The sequence below is a fragment of the Myotis brandtii genome, unplaced genomic scaffold, assembly GCF_000412655.1.
Source record: "Myotis brandtii unplaced genomic scaffold, ASM41265v1 scaffold94, whole genome shotgun sequence".
Classification (NCBI taxonomy): domain Eukaryota; kingdom Metazoa; phylum Chordata; class Mammalia; order Chiroptera; family Vespertilionidae; genus Myotis; species Myotis brandtii.
The window spans coordinates 1,571,325-1,590,930 of NW_005371876.1; the positions used below are offsets into that span (position 1 = coordinate 1,571,325).

At 40.4% G+C, this 19,606-nt stretch overlaps 1 protein-coding gene across 7 annotated transcripts in view; it reads left to right on the top strand.

Annotated features, from left to right (window-relative positions):
• CDCA2 (cell division cycle associated 2) overlaps positions 1-19,606 on the top strand; it is a 67,012-nt gene that overhangs the window by 20,838 nt on the left and 26,568 nt on the right. For 4 of the 7 annotated variants that reach the window (XM_014533088.1, XM_014533090.1, XM_014533093.1 and 1 more), the window contains 4 exons: positions 14,052-14,248; positions 16,235-16,319; positions 16,759-17,003; positions 17,453-17,491. In XM_014533088.1, the coding sequence (XP_014388574.1) occupies positions 14,052-14,248; positions 16,235-16,319; positions 16,759-17,003; positions 17,453-17,491 (566 nt within the window). The remainder of the gene's footprint in view (positions 1-14,051; positions 14,249-16,234; positions 16,320-16,758; positions 17,004-17,452; positions 17,492-19,606) is intronic. The other 3 variants (XM_005885927.2, XM_014533091.1, XM_014533089.1) reach the window with 2 other exon arrangements.

A 19,606-nucleotide genomic window follows, 5' to 3' on the forward strand; every position in this document is an offset into this window, starting at 1 on the left:
TTGTTCTTTGTCTCCAGCTTCAAGTCTTATTTTGTTGGTCAGTTCATTAGATTCCACAAATAAGTGAGATCATGTGATATTTCTTTCTCAGATGAACTTATTTCACTTACATAATAGTCTCCATGTCCATCCATGCTGTCCCAAAGGGTAAGAGATCCTTCTTTTTTACAGCTGCATTGTATTCCATTGTGTAAATGTCCACAGCTGGTTTATTCATTCATCTATTGATGGGCACTTGGGCTGTTTCTAAATCTTAGCTATTATAAACAATGCTGCTATGAACATAGGGGTGCATATATTCTTTCTGATTGGTGTTTTGGGGTTTTTAGGTTATATTCCAAGAAGTGCAATCTCTGGGTCAAACAGAAGTTCCATTTTTAAGTTTTTGAGGAAATTCCCTACTATTTTTCATAGTGGCTGCACCATCTGCATTCCCACCAGCAGTGAACTAGTGTTCTTTTCTCCATGTCCTCACAAGCATTTGTTGTTACTGATTTTTTTATTATAGCCATTTTGACCGGGTGTGAGGTGATATCTCATTGTGGTTTTAATTTGCATGTCTCTGTTAATTAGTGACTTTGAGCATCTTTTCATATGTTGCTTGGCCATTTGTATGTCTGGAGAAATGTCTATTCAGGTCCTCTGCCCGTTTTTTAATGGGATTGTTTGTCTTCTTTTTTTGGGGTTGTATGAGTACTTCATGTGTTTAGGATATTAACCCCTTATTAGATGTATCTTTGGCAAATATGTTCTCCCATACGATGGGTTCCCTTTTCATTTTTATTTTCTTTTGCTGTGCAGAAGCTTTTTATTTTGGTGTAGTCCCATTTGTTTATTTTTTCCTTTGTTTCTCTTGCCCTAGGAGATGTATTGGCAAAAATTCTGTTATGTGAGATGTCTGAGATTTTACTGGCTGTTTTTTTTTTTCTAATATTTTTATGGTTTCATGCCTTACATTTAAGTCTTTTACCCATTTTGTGTTTATTCTTGTATATGGTGTAAGGTGATGGTCTATTTTTATTTTTTTTACATTTCCAGTTTTCTCAACACCATTTTTTGAAAAGACTGTCTTTACTCCACTGTGTATTCTTGCCTCCTTTGTCAGATATTAATTGACCGTAATGGTGTGGGTCAATTTCTGGGGTTTCTGTTCTGAACCATTTGTCTATATGCCTCTTTTTGTCCCAGTACCAGGCTGTTTTGGTTATAATGGCTTTGTAGTATAGTTTCATATCTGGTATTGTAATCCCTCCAACTTTGTTCTTCTTTCCCAAGATTGCTATTGCCATTCGGGGTCTTTTATGGTTCTCTATAATATAATTTTTGGAGTATTTGTTCTAGTTATGTGAAGTGTGCCATTGGTATTTTAATAGGGATTATGTTGAATCTGTAGATTGCTTTGGTTAGTATAGACATTTTAGTGATGTTAATTCTTCCAACCTATGAACATGGTATATGTTTCAATTTGTTTGTATCTTCCTCTATTTCTTTTTTCAATGTCCTATAGTTTTCCAAATACAGGTCTTTTACCTCTTTGGTTAAGTTCATTTCTAGGTATCTTATCTTTTTGTTGCAATGGTAAATGGGATTGTTTTTTTAGTTTCTCTTTCTGAGAATTCATTACTGCTGTATAAAAATGCCATCAATTTCTGGATGTTGATTTTGTATCTTTCTACCTTGCCGAATTCATTTATTAAGCCTAGTGGTTTCCTGATGGAGTCTTTAGGATTTTCTATCTACAATATCATGTCATCTATGAATAATGACAGTTTTATGCCCTCCTTTCCAATTTGGATGCCTTTTATCTCTTCTTGTCTGATTGCTGTGGCTAGGACTTCTAGTATTAAGTTGAATAAGAGTGGGGAAAGTAGCCAAAACCGGTTTGGCTCAGTGGATAGAGTGTCGGCCTGCGGACTGAAAGGTCCCAGGTTCGATTCCGGTCAAGGGCATGTACCTGGGTTGCGGGCACATCCCCAGTAGGAGATGTGCAGGAGGCGGCTGATCGATGTTTCTAACTCTCTATCTCTCTCCCTTCCTCTCTGTAAAAAAAAATCAATAAAATATATTTAAAAAAAAAAAAAGAGGGGGGAAAGGGGACATCCTTGTCTTGTTCTTGTTTTAAGGAAAACTCTTTTAGTTTTTGCCCATTGAGTAATATGTTGGCTGTAGGTTTGTCATACATGGCATTTATTATGTTGAGGTATGATCCCTCTAGTCCCACTTTACTAAGAGAATTTTTATTAAAAAAGGTGGCTGGATTTTGTTGAATGCTTTTTCTGCATCTATTGATAGGATCATGTGATTTTTATTTATTTTTTGCCAGTTACATATTTATCGAAAGATAATCCCCTGGCTTTAAATAGTTATGTACATACAAATATGAACAAACTTAAAAAAATATAAACCCTTGGATTATAAGGGAGCTAGATCATGTGATTTTTATCTTTCATTTTGTTTATATGCTGTATCATCACATTTATTGATTTGCAAATATTGTACCAGCTTTGCATCCCCAGAATTGATCATGCTGTATGATCATTTTAATATATTGCTGGATCTGATTTGCTAATATTTTGTTGAGGATTTTAGCATTTGTGTGCATCAGGAATATTGGCCTGTAATTTTCTTTCTTTGTAGTGTCTTTACCTGGTTTTGGAATTAGGGTAATACTGGCTTTATAAAAAGAGCTTGGAAATATTCAAGCTTGAATTTTTTGGAATAGTTTGAGGAGGATAGGTGTTAGTTATTCATTGAATGTTTGGTAAAATTCTCCTGTAAATCCATCCGGGCCAGGACTTTTGTTTGTTGCGAGTTTTTAAATGACTGCTTCAATTTCATCAGTTGTTATTGGCCTACTCGGATTTTCTGATTCTTCCCGGTTGAGTTTTGGAAGATTGTATGTTTCTAGGAATTTGTCCATTTTGCCCAGGTAGTCCCGTTTGTTGGCATATAGTTGTTCATAGTATTTGCTTACATTTTTTTGTATTTCTGTGGTGTCTGTTTTTATATTGCCTCTTTCATTTCTGATTTTATTTTGTTTCTTGATTTTATTTTGATTCTTGATGAGTCTGGATTCATCAATCCTGTTTATCTTTTCAAAGAACCAGCACTTGGATTCATTGATCTTTTGTATTGTTCTTTTTAGTTTCTATATCATTTCTTCTCTGATCATTCTTCTGCTTCCTCTGGGCTTTTCTTGCTGTTGTCTTTCTAATTCATTTAGTTGTAGGGTTAGATAGCTTATTGGTGCTTTTTCTTATTTCTTGAGGTAGGTCTGTAATGCTATGAACTTCCCTTTCATGACTGGTTTCACTGTGTCCCATAGTATTGGTTGGTTGGTTGTTCATTTTCATTTGTTTCCAGGAAGTTTATTTTTTTTAAAATATATTTTATTGATTTTTTTTACAGAGAAGAAGGGAGAGGGATAGAGCGTTAGAAACATCAGTGAGAGAGAAACATCAATCAGCTGCCTCCTGCACACCCCCTACTGGGGATGTGCCCACAACCAAGGTATATGTCCTTGACCGGAATTGAACCTGGGACTCTTAAGTCCACAGGCCGACACTCTATCCACTGAACCAAACTGGTTACGGCTCTAGGAAGTTTTTAATTTCTTGCTTGATCTCATTGGTAACTCATTCATTGTTTAGTAACATGCTCTTTAGTCTCTATGTATTTCAGTGTTTTTGAGTTGTTTTTTTTAATATAGTTGATTTCTAACTTCATGCCATTGTGATCTGAGAAGATGCTTGGTACTGTGTCAATCTTCTTGAATTTGTGTAGTCTTGTTTTGTATCCTTACATGTAGTCTGTTTTTGAGAATGTTCCATGTGTACTTGAGAAGAATGTATATTCTCTTGCTTTGGGGTGAAATGTTCTGTAAATATCAGTTAGATCCATCTGATGTAGGGTGCCTCTGTTTCCTTGTTGATTTTTTTGTCTGGGAGATCTATCCAGTGATGTCAATGGGGTGTTAAAGTCCCCTACTATCACTGCATTGCTGTCCATCTCTCCCTTAAAGTCCATCAAGAAGTTGTTTTTTTAAAAAATATATTTTGGTGCTCCTATATTGGGTATGTTTGTGTTTACAAGGGTTATATTTTCTTGGTGAATCATTTCCTTTAGTGTTATGTAGTTATGGCCTTTGTTTTGAAGTCTATTTTGTCTGATATGAGGACCTCAGCTTTTTTTCCTTTGCCATTTGCATGGAATATTTTTGTCCATCCCTTCACTCTTAGTCTGTATCTTTTGTTCTGAGGTGGGTCTCTTGTAGGCAGCATATATGTGGGTCATGTTTTCTTATCTGTTCAGTCAGCCTATGTCTTTTGACTGGAGCATTTAATCCACTTACATTTAAGGTTATTATTGATAGGTATTTATTGCCATTTTTATTTTCTTTATGCCTAGATCCCTTCTCTCTCTCCTTTTCTTCTTAAAGCAGTCCTTTTTTTTTTTTTAAATATTTCTTGCATTGCTGGTTTGGTGGTAAAGTACTTCTTAAACCAATTTTTTGTTTCAAAAGCTTTTTATTTCACCTTCAATTTTTCTGGATACAGTATTCTTGGATTTAGGCCCTTGCTTTTCATTACTTTGAATACTTCATGCCACCCCCTTCTATTGAGAAGTAAGTTGACATTCTAATGGGAACTCCTTTGTAGGTAATTTTCTGTCTCTCTCTTGCTGTCTATAAGATTCTTTCTTTATCTTTAACATTTGCCATTTTAATTACAATGTGTCTAGGTGTGGGTCTCTTTGGCTTCATCTTGATTGGGACTCTGTGCCTCCTGAACTTTTCCCTTTACCAGGTTGGGGAAGTTTTCTGTCATTATTTCTTGAAATAGGTTCTCTGTTCTTTGCTCATCTTCTCCCCCTTCTGGTATTCCTGTAATAGATATTCCTCTAATTTGATATTTATTTCTACCTTGTCTTCCAAATTACTGATTGGATCTTTGGCTTCATCCAATCTACTTTTAATTCCTTTCAGTATATCCATGATGTCAGATATGTTATTCTCCATTTCTGTCTGGTTCTGGTTTATAGTTTCTACTAGAGGCCCGGTGCACGAAATTCGTGAACTGGAGGGGGTGTGTGTCCCTCAGCCCAGCCTGCATCCTCTCCAATCTGGGACCCCTGTGGAATCGGGCCTAAACCGGCAGTCGGACATCCCTCTCACAATCCGGGACTGCTGGCTCCAAACTGCTCGCCTGCCTGCCTGAATGCCCCTAATCGCTTCTGCTTGCCAGTCTGATCACCCCCGAAACACTCCCCTGCCAGCCTGATCGACGCCTTACTGCTCCCCTGCCGGCCTGATTGCCCCCAACTGCCCTCCCCTGCTGGCCCGATCGCCCCCAACTGCCCTCCCCTGCCGGCCCGGTTGTCCTTAACTGCCCTCCCCTGCTGGCCTGGTACCCCCCAACTGCCCTCCCCTGCCAGCCCGGTTGCCCCTAACTGCCCTCCCCTGCAGGCCTGGTCACCCCCAACTGCCCTCCCCTGCAGGCCTGGTCGCCCACAACTGCCCTCCCCTGCCGGCCATCTTGTGGTGGCCATCTTGTGACCACACAGGGGCGGCCATCTCGTGCGAGGGTGTGATGGTCAATTTGCATATTGCCTCTTTATTATATAGGATTTCCTCTTTCATGCTGCTATAGTTCCCACCGAGTTCCTTGTAATTTGCACTAAGCTCCTTAAGCATCTTTATAACCATTATTTTGAACTCTGTCTGTTTGCTTGCCTAAATTTTTTTTAGTTCTTTTTCTGGAGATTCCTTCTTTTTCTTCATTTGGGGATTGTTTCTTTGCCTTCCCATTTTATCTGTCTCTTTGTATTCGTTTCTATGTATTAGGTAGAACTGTTATGTGTCCCAGTCATTGTGGGATGGCCTCATGTAGAAAGTGTTTTGAGGGGTCCAGTGGTGCAGTCTCTTTGTTGTCCTGAGATGGATGCTCTAGGAATGCCCCTTTGTGTGCATTATTTTGGGCTCTCCTGTTATAATTGGGACTTATCTGTTGATGTCCCATTCATTGGAGGGATCTCCCCTCCGACTTGCTGACAGGCTCAACCCCAACCTTGTTGTGCCAGCAGTTATACCTGCTGACAGAACAGAACAAGACACAACAGGACCAAACCAAAAACACCATGAAAATTAAGGTATGCAAAGCAACAATTAACAGGAAAGACTAAGAAGGAAAAATAAGAGAAAGCAAAGAAAAAATAAAAAGAATACTAAAAGACATGTGGCCAAAGGCTTAGAGGGGATATAAAGAAAAAGGGAGAAAGAAGAAGATTAAAAAAATGGCTATATGGGAGCAAGGAGGAAGCTAAAAGAACGAGTATAGGAGGCAAAAAGAAAAGGAAACAGAAAAGAAATGAAATAATAATGAATTTAAAATGTAGTAATAATGGGTATATTAAGGTATAGATAGGAAAAGTAAAATGGAAAAAAGGATAAAACATAAAATGAGAAAAATTAATAACAAGAAGAGACAAAAGGAGAACAGAATCAAAGGAAAGAGAAATTAGAGATATGCAAGAAAAAAAGAAAGATAAAAGGGAAAAAGAAAAGCACAAAAAGCCACTTGTGCACACATACGCATACACACACACCAAAAAACAAAGCCACATACACTCAAAAATCTTTAGGTCCACTATTTGTGGAGCTTGCTGGATTTTGCTTTGATGTTGAATCTGGTCCCTTGGTGTGTCTATCCTGGACCTCCTGGGAGTTCTCTGGTGCAGCCCAATGTGATTCACTGTCCTTTTCTGGCCCTGGGCAACCTGTCCGATAGGTTGAAGCCACTAGTAGTCCAGCGGGCGGGAACTCCTTAGCTCAGAGGTTGGTCTGCCTCGAGTCTTATGCCTTGATTGTCCCTGTTCTGAGCTGTTCACCCTTTCCCCACACAGCTGGGCTCTGTGGGAGTATCCTGATCTTGGCTGGGATGGTTTGATCATCTTGTGTTGGGGGTAGTGCCAGTAGCTTGTAGGAGGGGTGGCTGAGCCCTTCCTCCTTCTAATGCCTGATCAGCTCTTCCTGGTTTGCTGGCACCTCCTCTCTGCCACCTGGATGGGAACACATTTCCTGCCCCTTGTCTCAGGTCACTGCAGGTCGGGTCAGAAGCAGCTGTTTTGCTGGGAAAGGGCACCTCCCCTGTGTTCCAGGTGGACAGGGCTGATCTCCTTCCTGGACCTACTGTCCAGCCCCCTTTCTGCTCACCAGCACAAATTCCTCCAAGAAATAGACAGCTCTCCTAGATTCAATGTTGGGTGTGTCCTTCAGACCCCTCCAGTGTAGGCTGGCCCTAAGCTCTACTGCATGGCCCTTCTCGGGTCATGGCCCTTCTCGGGTCATGGATGAGGAGGAGCTTCCCAGGCTGCTCTATGGTGGGGTGCTAGCACTACTCTATCCAGGGACTTCAGTCCCAGGCTTCCACTGCTGCACCAACTCCGCAGTCTCCACAGCCAGTGCCCTCAGGGCCTCCTCTCAGTCCCAGCACTCCCTTCTCACCTACAGATCTGCAGCCTCTTCAGTCTCCTTAGGACTCAGCGGTTCTCAACCTGTGGGTTGCGACCCCTTTGGCGGTCGAACGACCCTTTCACAGGGGTCGCCTAAGACCATCCTGCATACCGGATATTTACATTACGATTCATAACAGTAGCAACATTACAGTTATGAAGTAGCAACGAAAATAATTTTATGGTTGGGTCACAACATGAGGAACTGTATTTAAAGGGCCAGAAGGTTGAGAACCACTGCCTTAGGTCCTCAGTTCTAATAGGTCCAAGTCAGGGGCGGCTTCACCCACCTCCCAGCCTTCAGCACAGTTCTGTCCCCTAGCCCTGATGGTGGAGCCGAGCAGCTGGACTCTTGGGTGGTGATGTCAGCACAGTAGAGGTGGCGGTGGGTGAATACACAGCAGGGGCGAGAGTCCTGCAGGGTCAGTGGCAGTCGCACAGTGGTGGCATAGAGTCCAGATTGTGTAGCTGTCAGGTGCTCGAGGTCTGGCTGGTTGTATGCCAGGAGCGCTGATGTCCAGTTTCCATTGCAGGCCCAGGGGTCCTACCGGTGTCCACTGTATGCACGCAGAGTCTGGGTTGTGACCTCACCTGGGTCCTGGGCAGGGTGCACGTGCATTCGGGCCCAGGACGCTGTGAGTATGGGTGGTGGCGATCCTTGGTGCCTAGCCACTGCCGCTTCCCGCAGCCTCACAAGGGGGACTTTGGAAACTCTTCAAGATGGAGCTCTCTCCAAGCTGGAGCTGTGCCCAGGGAGTGGCTGTGGCAATATCAGAGGCTCCTTGTGGTGGTGGTGCAGGGGGTGCTGTAGGTTTCCTCTGAAGGCGTGCTGGGCCTCGCCACTGTCCGCTTAGTCTGGGTAGTGTCTGGGGTGGAGTATGTGGGTTCCGCCTGGTGGGGGCCAGACTGGGCACCTAGCTGGTGCCGCTCCCCGCAGCCGCCTTTCAAGGAGAACCTTGGAAACCCTTCAAGGTGGCATGGTCTCCACGCCGAAGTCGCGTCTGGGAGTGGCTGTGATGGTAGCAGGGGCTCCTTGAAGGAGAGCCCAAACAGCCCGCCCTTGAGACTCCCTGCGCGCTCCCCCACACCCACAACCACACCCACCCACCCACGCACGAGAGCACACACCAGCACACTCACCCTTACTCACACTCTCTCTCACTTAGGTCATGCCGGCCACCATGTTGAAATCTCCTCTTGTTACCTTTTAAACTATACTTTATTGCATCTTTTTTATAACTTTACTCTAGGGATTGCGACATACATCCTTAACTTTCCACAACATCCTTGGAGTTAATATACAATTTGATGTAAAATATAGAAATTTTGCAAACTGCATAGATCTATTTTCTGTGTACCTGCTCATGTTTTTTTTTATGGTCCTTTACACTGTTGATGTCATTTGTATTACATTTCTATTCATTTTAAACCCCACAAGATATTTTTTTTTCCTTCAAGCAATCGTGTATTTGGGGGGGAAATAGTCTTTTATAGTTAGCCACTCGGACACAATTTCTGGTACTCTTCATTCCTTCCTGAATTTCTAAGTTTCCTTCTAATACTGTTTCCCTTCAGCCTGAAAAAGAACTTTCTTTAGCATTTTTTATAGCACACATCTGCTCTAACTTCTTAATTTTAATCATATGATGGATGGGTGAGACATAGAGCTGGGTTATATGTGCTTGTTAACTTGGTGAAATAAGATGCTGTTGCCTTCAGCATTTTATACCAATATTCTTGCTTTACTCTCATAGGACTTTGTCTTAGGATAAAATGTAAGAGGTATGGGTGGTCATTAAAAACCGTCATCATACCAGATATCTCCCTGTACAACAGGAGCCAACATATCCCATTTTAACACCTCACTAGGCCCTAAACAGAAATATTGTACAAGACAGAGAAAGAAATCAACTACAGATGTGGGGCCTCGATTAAAAGAGCTTACTGCTGATGGCAGTGTTTTAAACTGGTTATTTGGTGGCACCCAAGAGGTTATTATATTTCAGACAATACAGCTTTAGAAAGAGTAAAGAGATCTTGTAAAGTGAGTTAAAATATACTTAGTTCAGGGAGAGCTCGAAGAGGAGAGAGCCCTCAAGATACCTCCATTATCTCCCTTGCCCTTTTTACCTTGTCCTTTTTACCCCTCTAGCCAGAAGTCCAGCCTGCCTGCTCTGTTCCTCACAGATATATCTGTGCAAGTTAAATCACAGGCCATTTTCCATAAAAGGAGTTGACCAGTGGTCTACCAGTTTGATTTGCACAAAGCACACTGGGGCTAGAAAAAAAGACCGTGGCCAGCAGATAGCTCAGTTGGTTAAGAGTGTGGTCCCAATACGTCAAGGTAGTGGGTTTGATGGGTCAGGTTACATACAAGAAACAGCCAATGAATGCATACATAAGTGGAACAACAAATTAATGTTTCTCTCTCTCTAAAAAATCAATCAATAAAAATTTTGTTTTAAAAAAAAATGAAGTGGCTTTTTGGTTCCGTAATCAGCTCCTTGACCTAGAATGCCTCAATCTTTGGTGTGGATAGATGAAGGACCACTATGTGCAGATTATCTTCTGACTACATTCAACCAAATGCCAGAATCCAAGGCAAAGGGAGGTTTTTATAAAGTACAAAGCAAATGAAAGCAGCCTCACTGCTTTCTGTAGACAAGAGGTAATTCTACATTGTGACTGTAGTGCAGCAAGAAGTTATAACAAAGGAAAATGAGGGGTGACGAGACAGATGCACCTTACAGTATTTTGGGGGTAAAACCATTCATTTGGTTGCAGCATTGGTTAGGTGATGTCAGCTTCTAATACATCTGAAGACATCAGTCAGAGTCACATATATTGGCAACATAAAAGCCAGGAAGCCATGTAAAAATAGAAAGAATGATAAAGTTGTGAGACCTCAGGATTCATCCAGTTGAGCAAACCAGAACTATATGAACAAGTGTCAGTTCCACAATCTAGCTCCTGAGTGGAAGAGCTGGGTAGCTCATAAATTCCTTTCTTTTTGATGTGCTTTGACCCTTAATCTATTTTTACCCTCTGGCCACTGGCTTTGGTAAGACCCATTACAATTATATGGTGTTTTAGCACTTCCAGTTAAGTGTTCAGAGCCAATGATTTACTTAGTCCTAAATAATAATATCTTCATGTAGAATTGTTTATTCAGAAACCAGTGATGCTCACCAGTCCATGGGTGAAGCAGTCCTATATAATAAAAGCGTAGTATGCAAATTATCCCCTTGACTGGGAGTTCATCCGGGAGTTCGACCAGGGGGTGGGGCTGGCTGGGGGAAGGGAGGGAGGCCCCAGTGGTGGCAGGTGGCCGGGGGAAAGGAGGGTACCTGGCTGGCAGCTGCTAGGGACCCTACCACTGCATGAATTTTGTGCACTGGGCCTCTAGTATTTGAATTAATGGTCTATGTAGTATCCACAGATAAAGATAAAATGATAGATTTTTTAAAATGTAGTGAATCAGTATCTGCCCACTGAGACATTTAACTTCTTGATATTGTCGACACAAGGAACATCCAAACCATTTAAGTTTAGGAATCTCCTTATTCATGTTGCTGTATGAGCTCTATCGGAAGAATATGCCTGTCTTCCTACCGATCAGCCTCTAGCACAGTGCCTCTGGAGCCTTCAACAGTGCATCTGTGGTTAACATTCCCTTCCTTTTGCTCCTGTGACAATGATGTCCTCTGTTGTTTTTTTCACTCCTGACTAATTGGGTTTTTCCCACCAGTTTAATTCCATTTTCTTTATTTCATAAAAATTTGGTTTTAGATCACCAGGTTATTATAAAAGGATATAAGTCAGGAACAGCATATGGAGAAGGGCTCGGAGCTCCCATGACCTCTCCAAGTGCTCCACTCTTTCTCAGTCTCCACTGTTCACCAACCCAAAGCGCCTCATCCCATTCTTTCTTGATCCAGCTCCAAACAGGCCTTTGTAACCAATAGCCTTCTCATTGCTATCCCAGATGTCATTCTCAATATACTCCTCTCCTTGAGGTCTCACAGGCATTACAGGCAGAGCTGGCCTGCCCTCCTGTGAGAAGTGGTTCCTTCATTGGGCATTAAGACATCATCCTCTCGTGTTTTCCACTATTTTGCGGATCATCTTTATGTATTTTTCTTGTTTCTCCTCTTTCATTTAAATGCCAATGCTTGGATTTTTTTCTCTCTAAACTCAGTGATTGCAGACATTCTTATAACATTAAATGCATTTAGGCTGCTCCTTCAAAATTTAACTATCTGTCCTTGGCCTCTTCCCAGAACACTAAAGTTAAGTGCCCACTGCCTTACCTGATCTCCACATGGATGCCTAATAAACATCTCAGACTTAATGTACTTAAATGTACTTGATTGTTTTTTCTTCCTCCAGCCTGCTCATCTCTATTTTCTTCATCTCAGTAAACGATACTACCATTCACCCAATTGCTTGTGCCAAAAACTTTGACATTTCCCTTTTTCAAGTTCAACTTCCAGCCCCACTAACAAATGCTGTTTGACCTTCAACATATTTGTAATGTCTAGCCCAGGGGTGGGCAAACTTTTTGACTCGAGGGCCACAATGGGTTCTTAAACTGGACCGGAGGGCCGGAACAAAAGCATGGATGGAGTGTTTGTGTGAACTAATATAAATTCAAAGTAAACATCATTACATAAAAGGGTACGGTCTTTTTTTTTTTTTTAGTTTTATTCATTTCAAACGGGCCGTAGTTTGCCCACGGCTGGTCTAGCCACTTCTCACCTCCTAACTGCTATCATTTCATATCAAGCTACCATCTCCTCTTGCCTGGAAATCTTAATTTCCCTGTTTCTATCATCGTCCCATCCTTTTCTTAGAGTCTTCTACACAGTAGCCAGGGTGCTCCTTTTAAAATGCAAGCCCCACTATGTCATTCCCATTTTTTAAAATCTTTAATTGGCTTCCCAACATACTTAGAATAGTTTCTAGTATCCTTTCTATTAGAACTTACCTGACCTAGTCCTTGGCTTCGCTCTGAGCTTATTTCTTAGCTCTTCTTGTTCACTCTGTTCCAGTCATACTGGGCTTGCCCCTCCCTGTAATGTGCCAAATACATTCCTATCTCAGGTCTTTGCACTTGGCTTTGAGCATGTAATGCTTCTCCCTAGGTCTGTGCAGGGCTCACTTTCACTTTATTCACATGCCTGCCCAGGAAGCTGTCCCTGAACACCCCAAAACAGCAACACCCTCCTCCCACCTTATCACACCCTATCCCATATCTCAACATTATTTTCCTTAATGCATGTGTTACTACTTATTATATATACTCTTTAACTTTTTCCTTTGAGGTAACTATAGAGTCACATGCACTTACAAGAAATAATCTAAAGATATACAGTATACCTTTCCCTTACCCTCCCCCCCCCCCCCAAGCACATCTTCATAGCTGTAATGCAATGGCACAAACAAGAAATTGACACTGATACAATTCACTGATTTTTTTTTTCAGATTTTACCAGTTTTACATGCATTCCTTTATATGTATATTCAGTTCCATGTAATTTTATCATGTGTAGACTCATGACCATACTACAGTCAGTATATAAAACAGATTAATCGCCGAAACCGGTTTGGCTCGGTGGATAGAGCGTCGGCCTGCAGACTGAAAGGTCCCAGGTTCGATTCCGGTCAAGGGCATGTACCTGGGTTGCAGGCACATCCCCAGTAGGAGATGTGCAGGAGGCGGCTGATCGATGTTTCTCTCTCATCGATGTTTCTAACTCTCTATCTCTTTCCCTTCCTCTCTATAAAAAATCAATAAAAAAAAAGAAATTAAAAAAAAACACAGATTAATCACAGGGATCCCTCATGTTACACTTTATAGGCATGGCTACCTGCTTCCTTCCACCCCTCTGTTATTGTATTTTATTTTTGTCCGTTTGACCTTTGAAGGTATGGGGGCATTGTATGTTTTGTTCTTCACTGCCTCTAGAGTGTCTGTCCTATCAGAAATGCATAATACATATTTGTTAAATGTTGATCATAAGGCAGTGCTTTCTTGTGAGAAAGAATTTGCAGTGGGGAGCTTTGCTTTGTTTGAGGGCACATATAGTATGTTAGTTGTTTTTACTTTATAATCTTTCTCCTCAGCATCTCGTCCTCTCCCTCCTACTAGACTTACATGCTGAAATGCCTCTGGCTCCAGCAGTAAAATTGTCTATTATTCATGGTTTAGCTCAGGTTAGTTTTATGGTACAGGACATAGGTGTCACGAGTAGAGGCACTAACAGTTAATAGCTGGTTCGTGGATACCTGCTTAGATTTCCATGGGAGCCAAAACTTCTTATTACCTTTACCCTCAATAGTTAGATTGGAATTAAAAGCTGTGACTAGTGCCACTTCTCTGTCTTCTTTTTCTGTTTTCAAATGATATCCCAGATATTAATCCCTAAGTAGGATCTATTGGAGTTAAATTTTTTCATAGCATGCAAAATGCATATTTTTGGTGTAGAACAAAAAGGATCCAGGTGTCTTCCACCTTTCATGCTTACATGTTTACTTTGAAGGAATCAAGGTTGCTGACCGAGTAGAGGACAAAGGATCAGGTGATGCTGTTTCACTTGACAAATTAACAGGCACAGCTCCCGAAGTGGGACCACTGGTTACTCCACTGTGCAAGAGGGACATCCCGCCCTCCGAGACCTCTGCACTCCGTTCTGTGCTGAAGAAACCTTCTGTGAAGCTGTGTGTAGAAAGCCTGCAGGTGAGTGTAGAACTGCATTTCCTAAAGCAAATGGAATGAAAAGTCATTTAGGTCAAAGCAATACCTCTGAAATGCTAACTGTTATACTGGTTGAAAGGGAAAGGTCTTGCCCTGTTTACCCCCCCTCCTTTTAATCACTTATAGCACTGGGCAGTTTATTTGTTTTTGTTCTTAAAAGGACTCATATGGAATATAGCATATAGAATTTAATATAGGTAGACTGTATTTTATAAGAGTTTCATAGTTCTTAATGTGGGAGTTTATTATTTCCATCCAAACTATTTGGTCTTAGAGATACCTCTTTTACAGGCATGCACCTTTCTCAGCCCAGTATGCGTGAGAAAAGAGTAGGTTGAAGGGAACTAGCTGGCATTTATTGAGTACTTTCTAGATTTCTGGCATGTATCATGTACATGTAACCTCAGTCCTCTAAGAAAGGTTTTAGCCCCATTTTACATAAGCTGAGGCTTGAGGTTAAATGAACCCAGATGAACATGCTGTTGGCATCCATGATGGACTGTCCGTGCTGTGAGAGGATGAGAGGATTGGTCTGGAGTCAAAGTGTCTCATGTCAAATCCAGACTCGGGGTTTCAGAGCTGGGTAAATTACTTAGCCTTTTTGTACTCAGGTGTTTTATCTATAAAAAGGATAATATTAGAAACTACCTTACAGGATAAACTGAGCATTAAGTGGGATAATAATGTAAAATTAGCACCAGTGCCTGGCAAATGAGAGGTACAGTTTTGTGTTGTTTTTCCAACCTGTAGGCATTTTAACATACAGTTATGTCTACAAACTGTTTCTATAGCTAAAATGAACTAGATTACCTTCTATCTACATGGATAGATGTTCAATGATCATTTAAAATGTTTTAACAATTTTCCTGGTTAAGAGCTGATTTAGGTCACTGTATAGCACTGCTCATTCATATTTTGTTTGTTGTATCCTCAAAGAGACTTACTATCTTAATTGTTTGTATAACTTTTATTGGTTAACAGTGTTACATAGCAAACATCAAGCTGCCCAAAATTGGGAGGTTTCTACAGTTGAAGTTTTTTGCTAACTTTTATGGTTTTAGTGAAAAGTAAGTCTAAAAGTTAACATGAACTTTGTTTTATGAGTTCCCTTAATTCACAAATATTGATCTGGGCATTTTCCTGGTTAGAAAATGAAATGACTTAGGAGACAGTGGTCAAGGAGGCTTGTTTGGGGCAGGATCGTTTTTTAGAGGTGGTGCTGCTGTTGGAACGGGTGTGCTGGAGAAAAAGACTAGTTGCAGAGAACAAGGGCTGGTCGGGTTTGGGTGAGACTGGACAAGCAGATGGTGATTTGGATGACGATTACCCAGCCCCCAGCTCTGGCTCTCCTGCTCTGCTCCAGGGCCCTCCCTGTGCTTAGACTTGTCCCGTCTTGTTCTTTAGCATTCATACTGACCTGTCCTCACCCACTTGCCTGCTCTATAATCTTCCTTTGGAAAAGCACATTGGGACAAATACTGTCCTCTTTCCTTATTTCTAACTCAAGAAGATACTAATGCAGATAGGAGATTTATACACTTACAGAAGGTGTGGTTCCCATGTTTAAAAGACAGAATACCCTAGTATATCACTTACCATTCCTTCTTTTCCTGATTTAGTGCAATTCTTATACCTCAGGCCATTAAGTCTGCCTCATCTGATACACTGTCAAATCTGGTCACTCACAGTTTGCTTAACTTCGCTTGCCAGATCAAAAATGAAGGAATGAATTTAGCCCAACTTACAGATTTCCATTCTTTGATTTTGGCCTAAAATACTATTTACTAAAGTTATATCTAGGCAACCTATTTTTTCTTTGTGGCTAATATTATGATGGTTTATCCAGAACAATTATGAAAGTAAAGGTGGTCTGCAATACTATAGTTTCTACTCCTGGCAGCAAAAAATTCAGTTGCTATTTTGAATGACTGTGTGTATGTAAAACTCACTGATGTTCATTTTGTTTAGGAACACTGTGACAACCTCTGTGATAATGGGACTCATCCAAACTTAATCTCAACTCTTGCAAACTGTTGCAAAGAACAAAAAGCAGGTAAGAAATTTTATGTTTATTTTGAAGCCCAAGGATATCATTGTCTTGTTATAAAAAATCTGACAGAAGGTATGGTATTATGAAGGACCTGCTAATGCGCCTTGATGCTTCTGAAATGATATGGAACTGAAGGACAGTTGGGAGAGATGGAATCTTCTTTGGAGGGTCTAAGAATTGATCCATCCATTTCATCGATCCATTTTTGCTTGATGGTGAAACTTGATATTCCAATTTTGTAAAGTCCTAAGATATTCATGCAAAATTTACTTTAAAATCTATTTCTGTAATTTAATTAGAAATACTGCTTATCTTTTTCATTTTGAAATTTTTCTCTACAAATTGTTATACAAAGAATAACAGAATCTAAGATTATAGGATACACCTTTTAGATAAGAAAATAAACTTACTTTTTTAATACATTTCTATTTATTATTTATAGAAGGTCAAGAAAACTATAAGGTACCAGCCTCTATAAATATGAGGAAGAGGAAGAGAGTTACTTTTGGAGAGGACCTAAGCCCTGAAGTATTTGACGAATCTTTGCCAGCAAATACTCCATTGCGTAAAGGCGAAACACCTGTTCGTAAAAAGGATTTAAGTACTGTCAGTCCCTTGCCACTTGAGCAATCATCAGTTCCCTCGAAGTTGCCTCAACCAAATTTTGATGACAAGGGGGAAAATCTTGTAAGTGTGAAAAATGTGGAACAAAGTTGTTTATATTTTCATCAGGCCTCACCTATTTTGCATGAGCAGTAATTATGCTTTGAAATCATGAAATGGACTAAATGATGTGTCATAGTATAAATTAATATATTTTTCTAGGTAGGTTATTACCAGATTTCTCCTATTAAAGGCAGTACTTCTGTGACTCATTGTACATTGCATATTTAATAGAACCTAAGTGCTATGGATTATATGATATTTTATGTGTCATTAAGAAAAAATGCTGAAAGTTAAACTGTGACACACCATCATCTGTATGATGTGCAGTGGTCCCCTACCCCCAAACTGTGGTTTCAGTTACCCATGGGCAACTACAGTCTGAAATGTTAAATGGAAAATTCCAGATTTCAACAATTCATAAGTTTAAATTGCATGCCATTCTGAGTACCTCATTTCATCTCATCACATAGGCATTGCATCATCTCTCATCATTACGGGAAGAGAGAGGGGTGAGTACAGTACAGTAAGATATTTTGAGAGAGACCACATTTATGTAACTTTTATTGCAGTGTATTATAGCTGTCATATTATTAGTTATTATTGTTAATCTCTCACTATGCCTAATTTATAAATTAAACTTTAACATAGTATATATAGTGTTCAGTATTACCCTGTGGTTTCAGGCATCCAGTGGGGGACTTTGAACCTATCCCTCTGTGGACAAGGGGGACTATTATATTCAGATTTCAGAGGTGTTAAAATGTGAAAGAGCAAAAGACTTAGAATTGGTATATTGTAAAGATAAACTATTCTTTTCCTAAGGTGAATATTTACAGGTGGAATTACTGGACTAAAGAAAATGAATGTTTGCACAGCTGGCATGGCTCAGTGGTTGAGCGTCAACCTATGAACCAGGAGTTCATGGTTTGATTCCCAATCAGGGCACATGACCGGGTTGCGGGCTTGATCCCCAGTGTGGGAGGTACAGGAGGCAGCCAATCGATGATTATCTCTCATTGATGTTTCTATCTCTCCCTCTCCCTTTCTCTCTGAAACCAATAAAAATATTTTTTTTAAAACATGAATGTTTATGAACTTTTTGATGAATATTGGTAAATTTCCATCAGAAAGTATGTACAAATTTGGATTCATTGCAAGATAAATACATACCTTTGTAAATCCTGAATATTAATTATACTTATTTAAAACAGCTTAATAGGAGAAAAAGTTGACTTGAAATTTTTAGTTTATTAGTGAGATTGTAACATTTTTCACATGTGTATAGGCACTTTGAATTTTTTTCTCTGAGAACTGCCTATTAATCTTCCTTACCTATGTTTTTATTTTTAAAAATTTATTTTAAATTTATTGATTTTTTTTTTTTTTTTTTTTTTAAAAAAAATAGAGGAAGGAAGGGACAGAGACAGAGAGAAACATTGATGTAAGAGATACATTGATCCATTGCTTTCTTTTCACGCCTGACCAGGGATCCAACCTGCAGTCTTCTGGTGCATGGTGTGATGCTCCAACCAACTGAGCCACACCAGCCAGGGCTCCTTACCTATTTTTATATTGGGACTATCATTCATTCTTTCTCCTGCTATTAATACCTTGGTATATTTTGCTTTCACCTAGGAGTAGAGGGACCTAATTTTACTTCCATGAGAAACAACTAAAAAACTGGAGACAATACACAGAACAGTGGTTCTCAGAAATTTAACATCAGGCAGCACAGGATGGTGATCTCTGAGAGGGGAGTAACAAAGGAGATGAGCTTATGAGAAGCCCAACTCCTGCCTGGACTGAATTTCTAAGCAGCATCATAGGGTGGGTTTGCCTCACTGGGACCTGGCTGTCTCATGACTTGAGAAGGTGGAGTTGGGGCCTGGGAAAGTGAAGGAAGCTGGAGTTCACAGGGCAAAGTAGCAGAGCCGAGAGAGTGGCATAGAGAGCTCTGGAGATCTGCAAAGGATCCCATTTGAGTCTTCTGCTCAGTGGTGGTCAACACATGCTGTGAGAAAACTGCTAGAGGCCAGGAAAGAACTACCCAAATGGCTGGAGCTCACACACAGAGAGACAGGAACAGTGTTCCCACCAACCTGGGTAGAAACGTCTTGTAATTCAAGAGGGCAATGGCCACTCCAGAGAGTGGCACGTTATTAGTGGAGCAGAGTTAGACTAAAAATCAGAGAACACTTAAAAGCAAGCCATGAAAAGATCCAACATGTATCCAAGTACTTAACTGCATTGAATAACAAAGCTCAAGAATAACATGCAAAAAAATGGAACTAGACCACCAACTTAGATCCATACACAAAAATAAACTCAAAATGGATAAAGGACTCAAACGTAAGACGGGAAACCCTAAAAATCTTAGAAGAATCCATAGGCAGCAAAATATCAGACATATGTTGTAGCAATAGCTTTATCGATATATCTCCTAGGGCAATACAAACTAAGGAGAAAATAAACAAATGGGACTACATCAAAATAAAAAGCTGCACAGCAAAAGAAACCATCAACAAAACAAGAAAGCCCACTGCATGGGAGAACATACTTGCCAATGTTATATCCGATAAGGTTCTAATCTCCAAAATTTATAGGGAACTCATACATCTTAACAA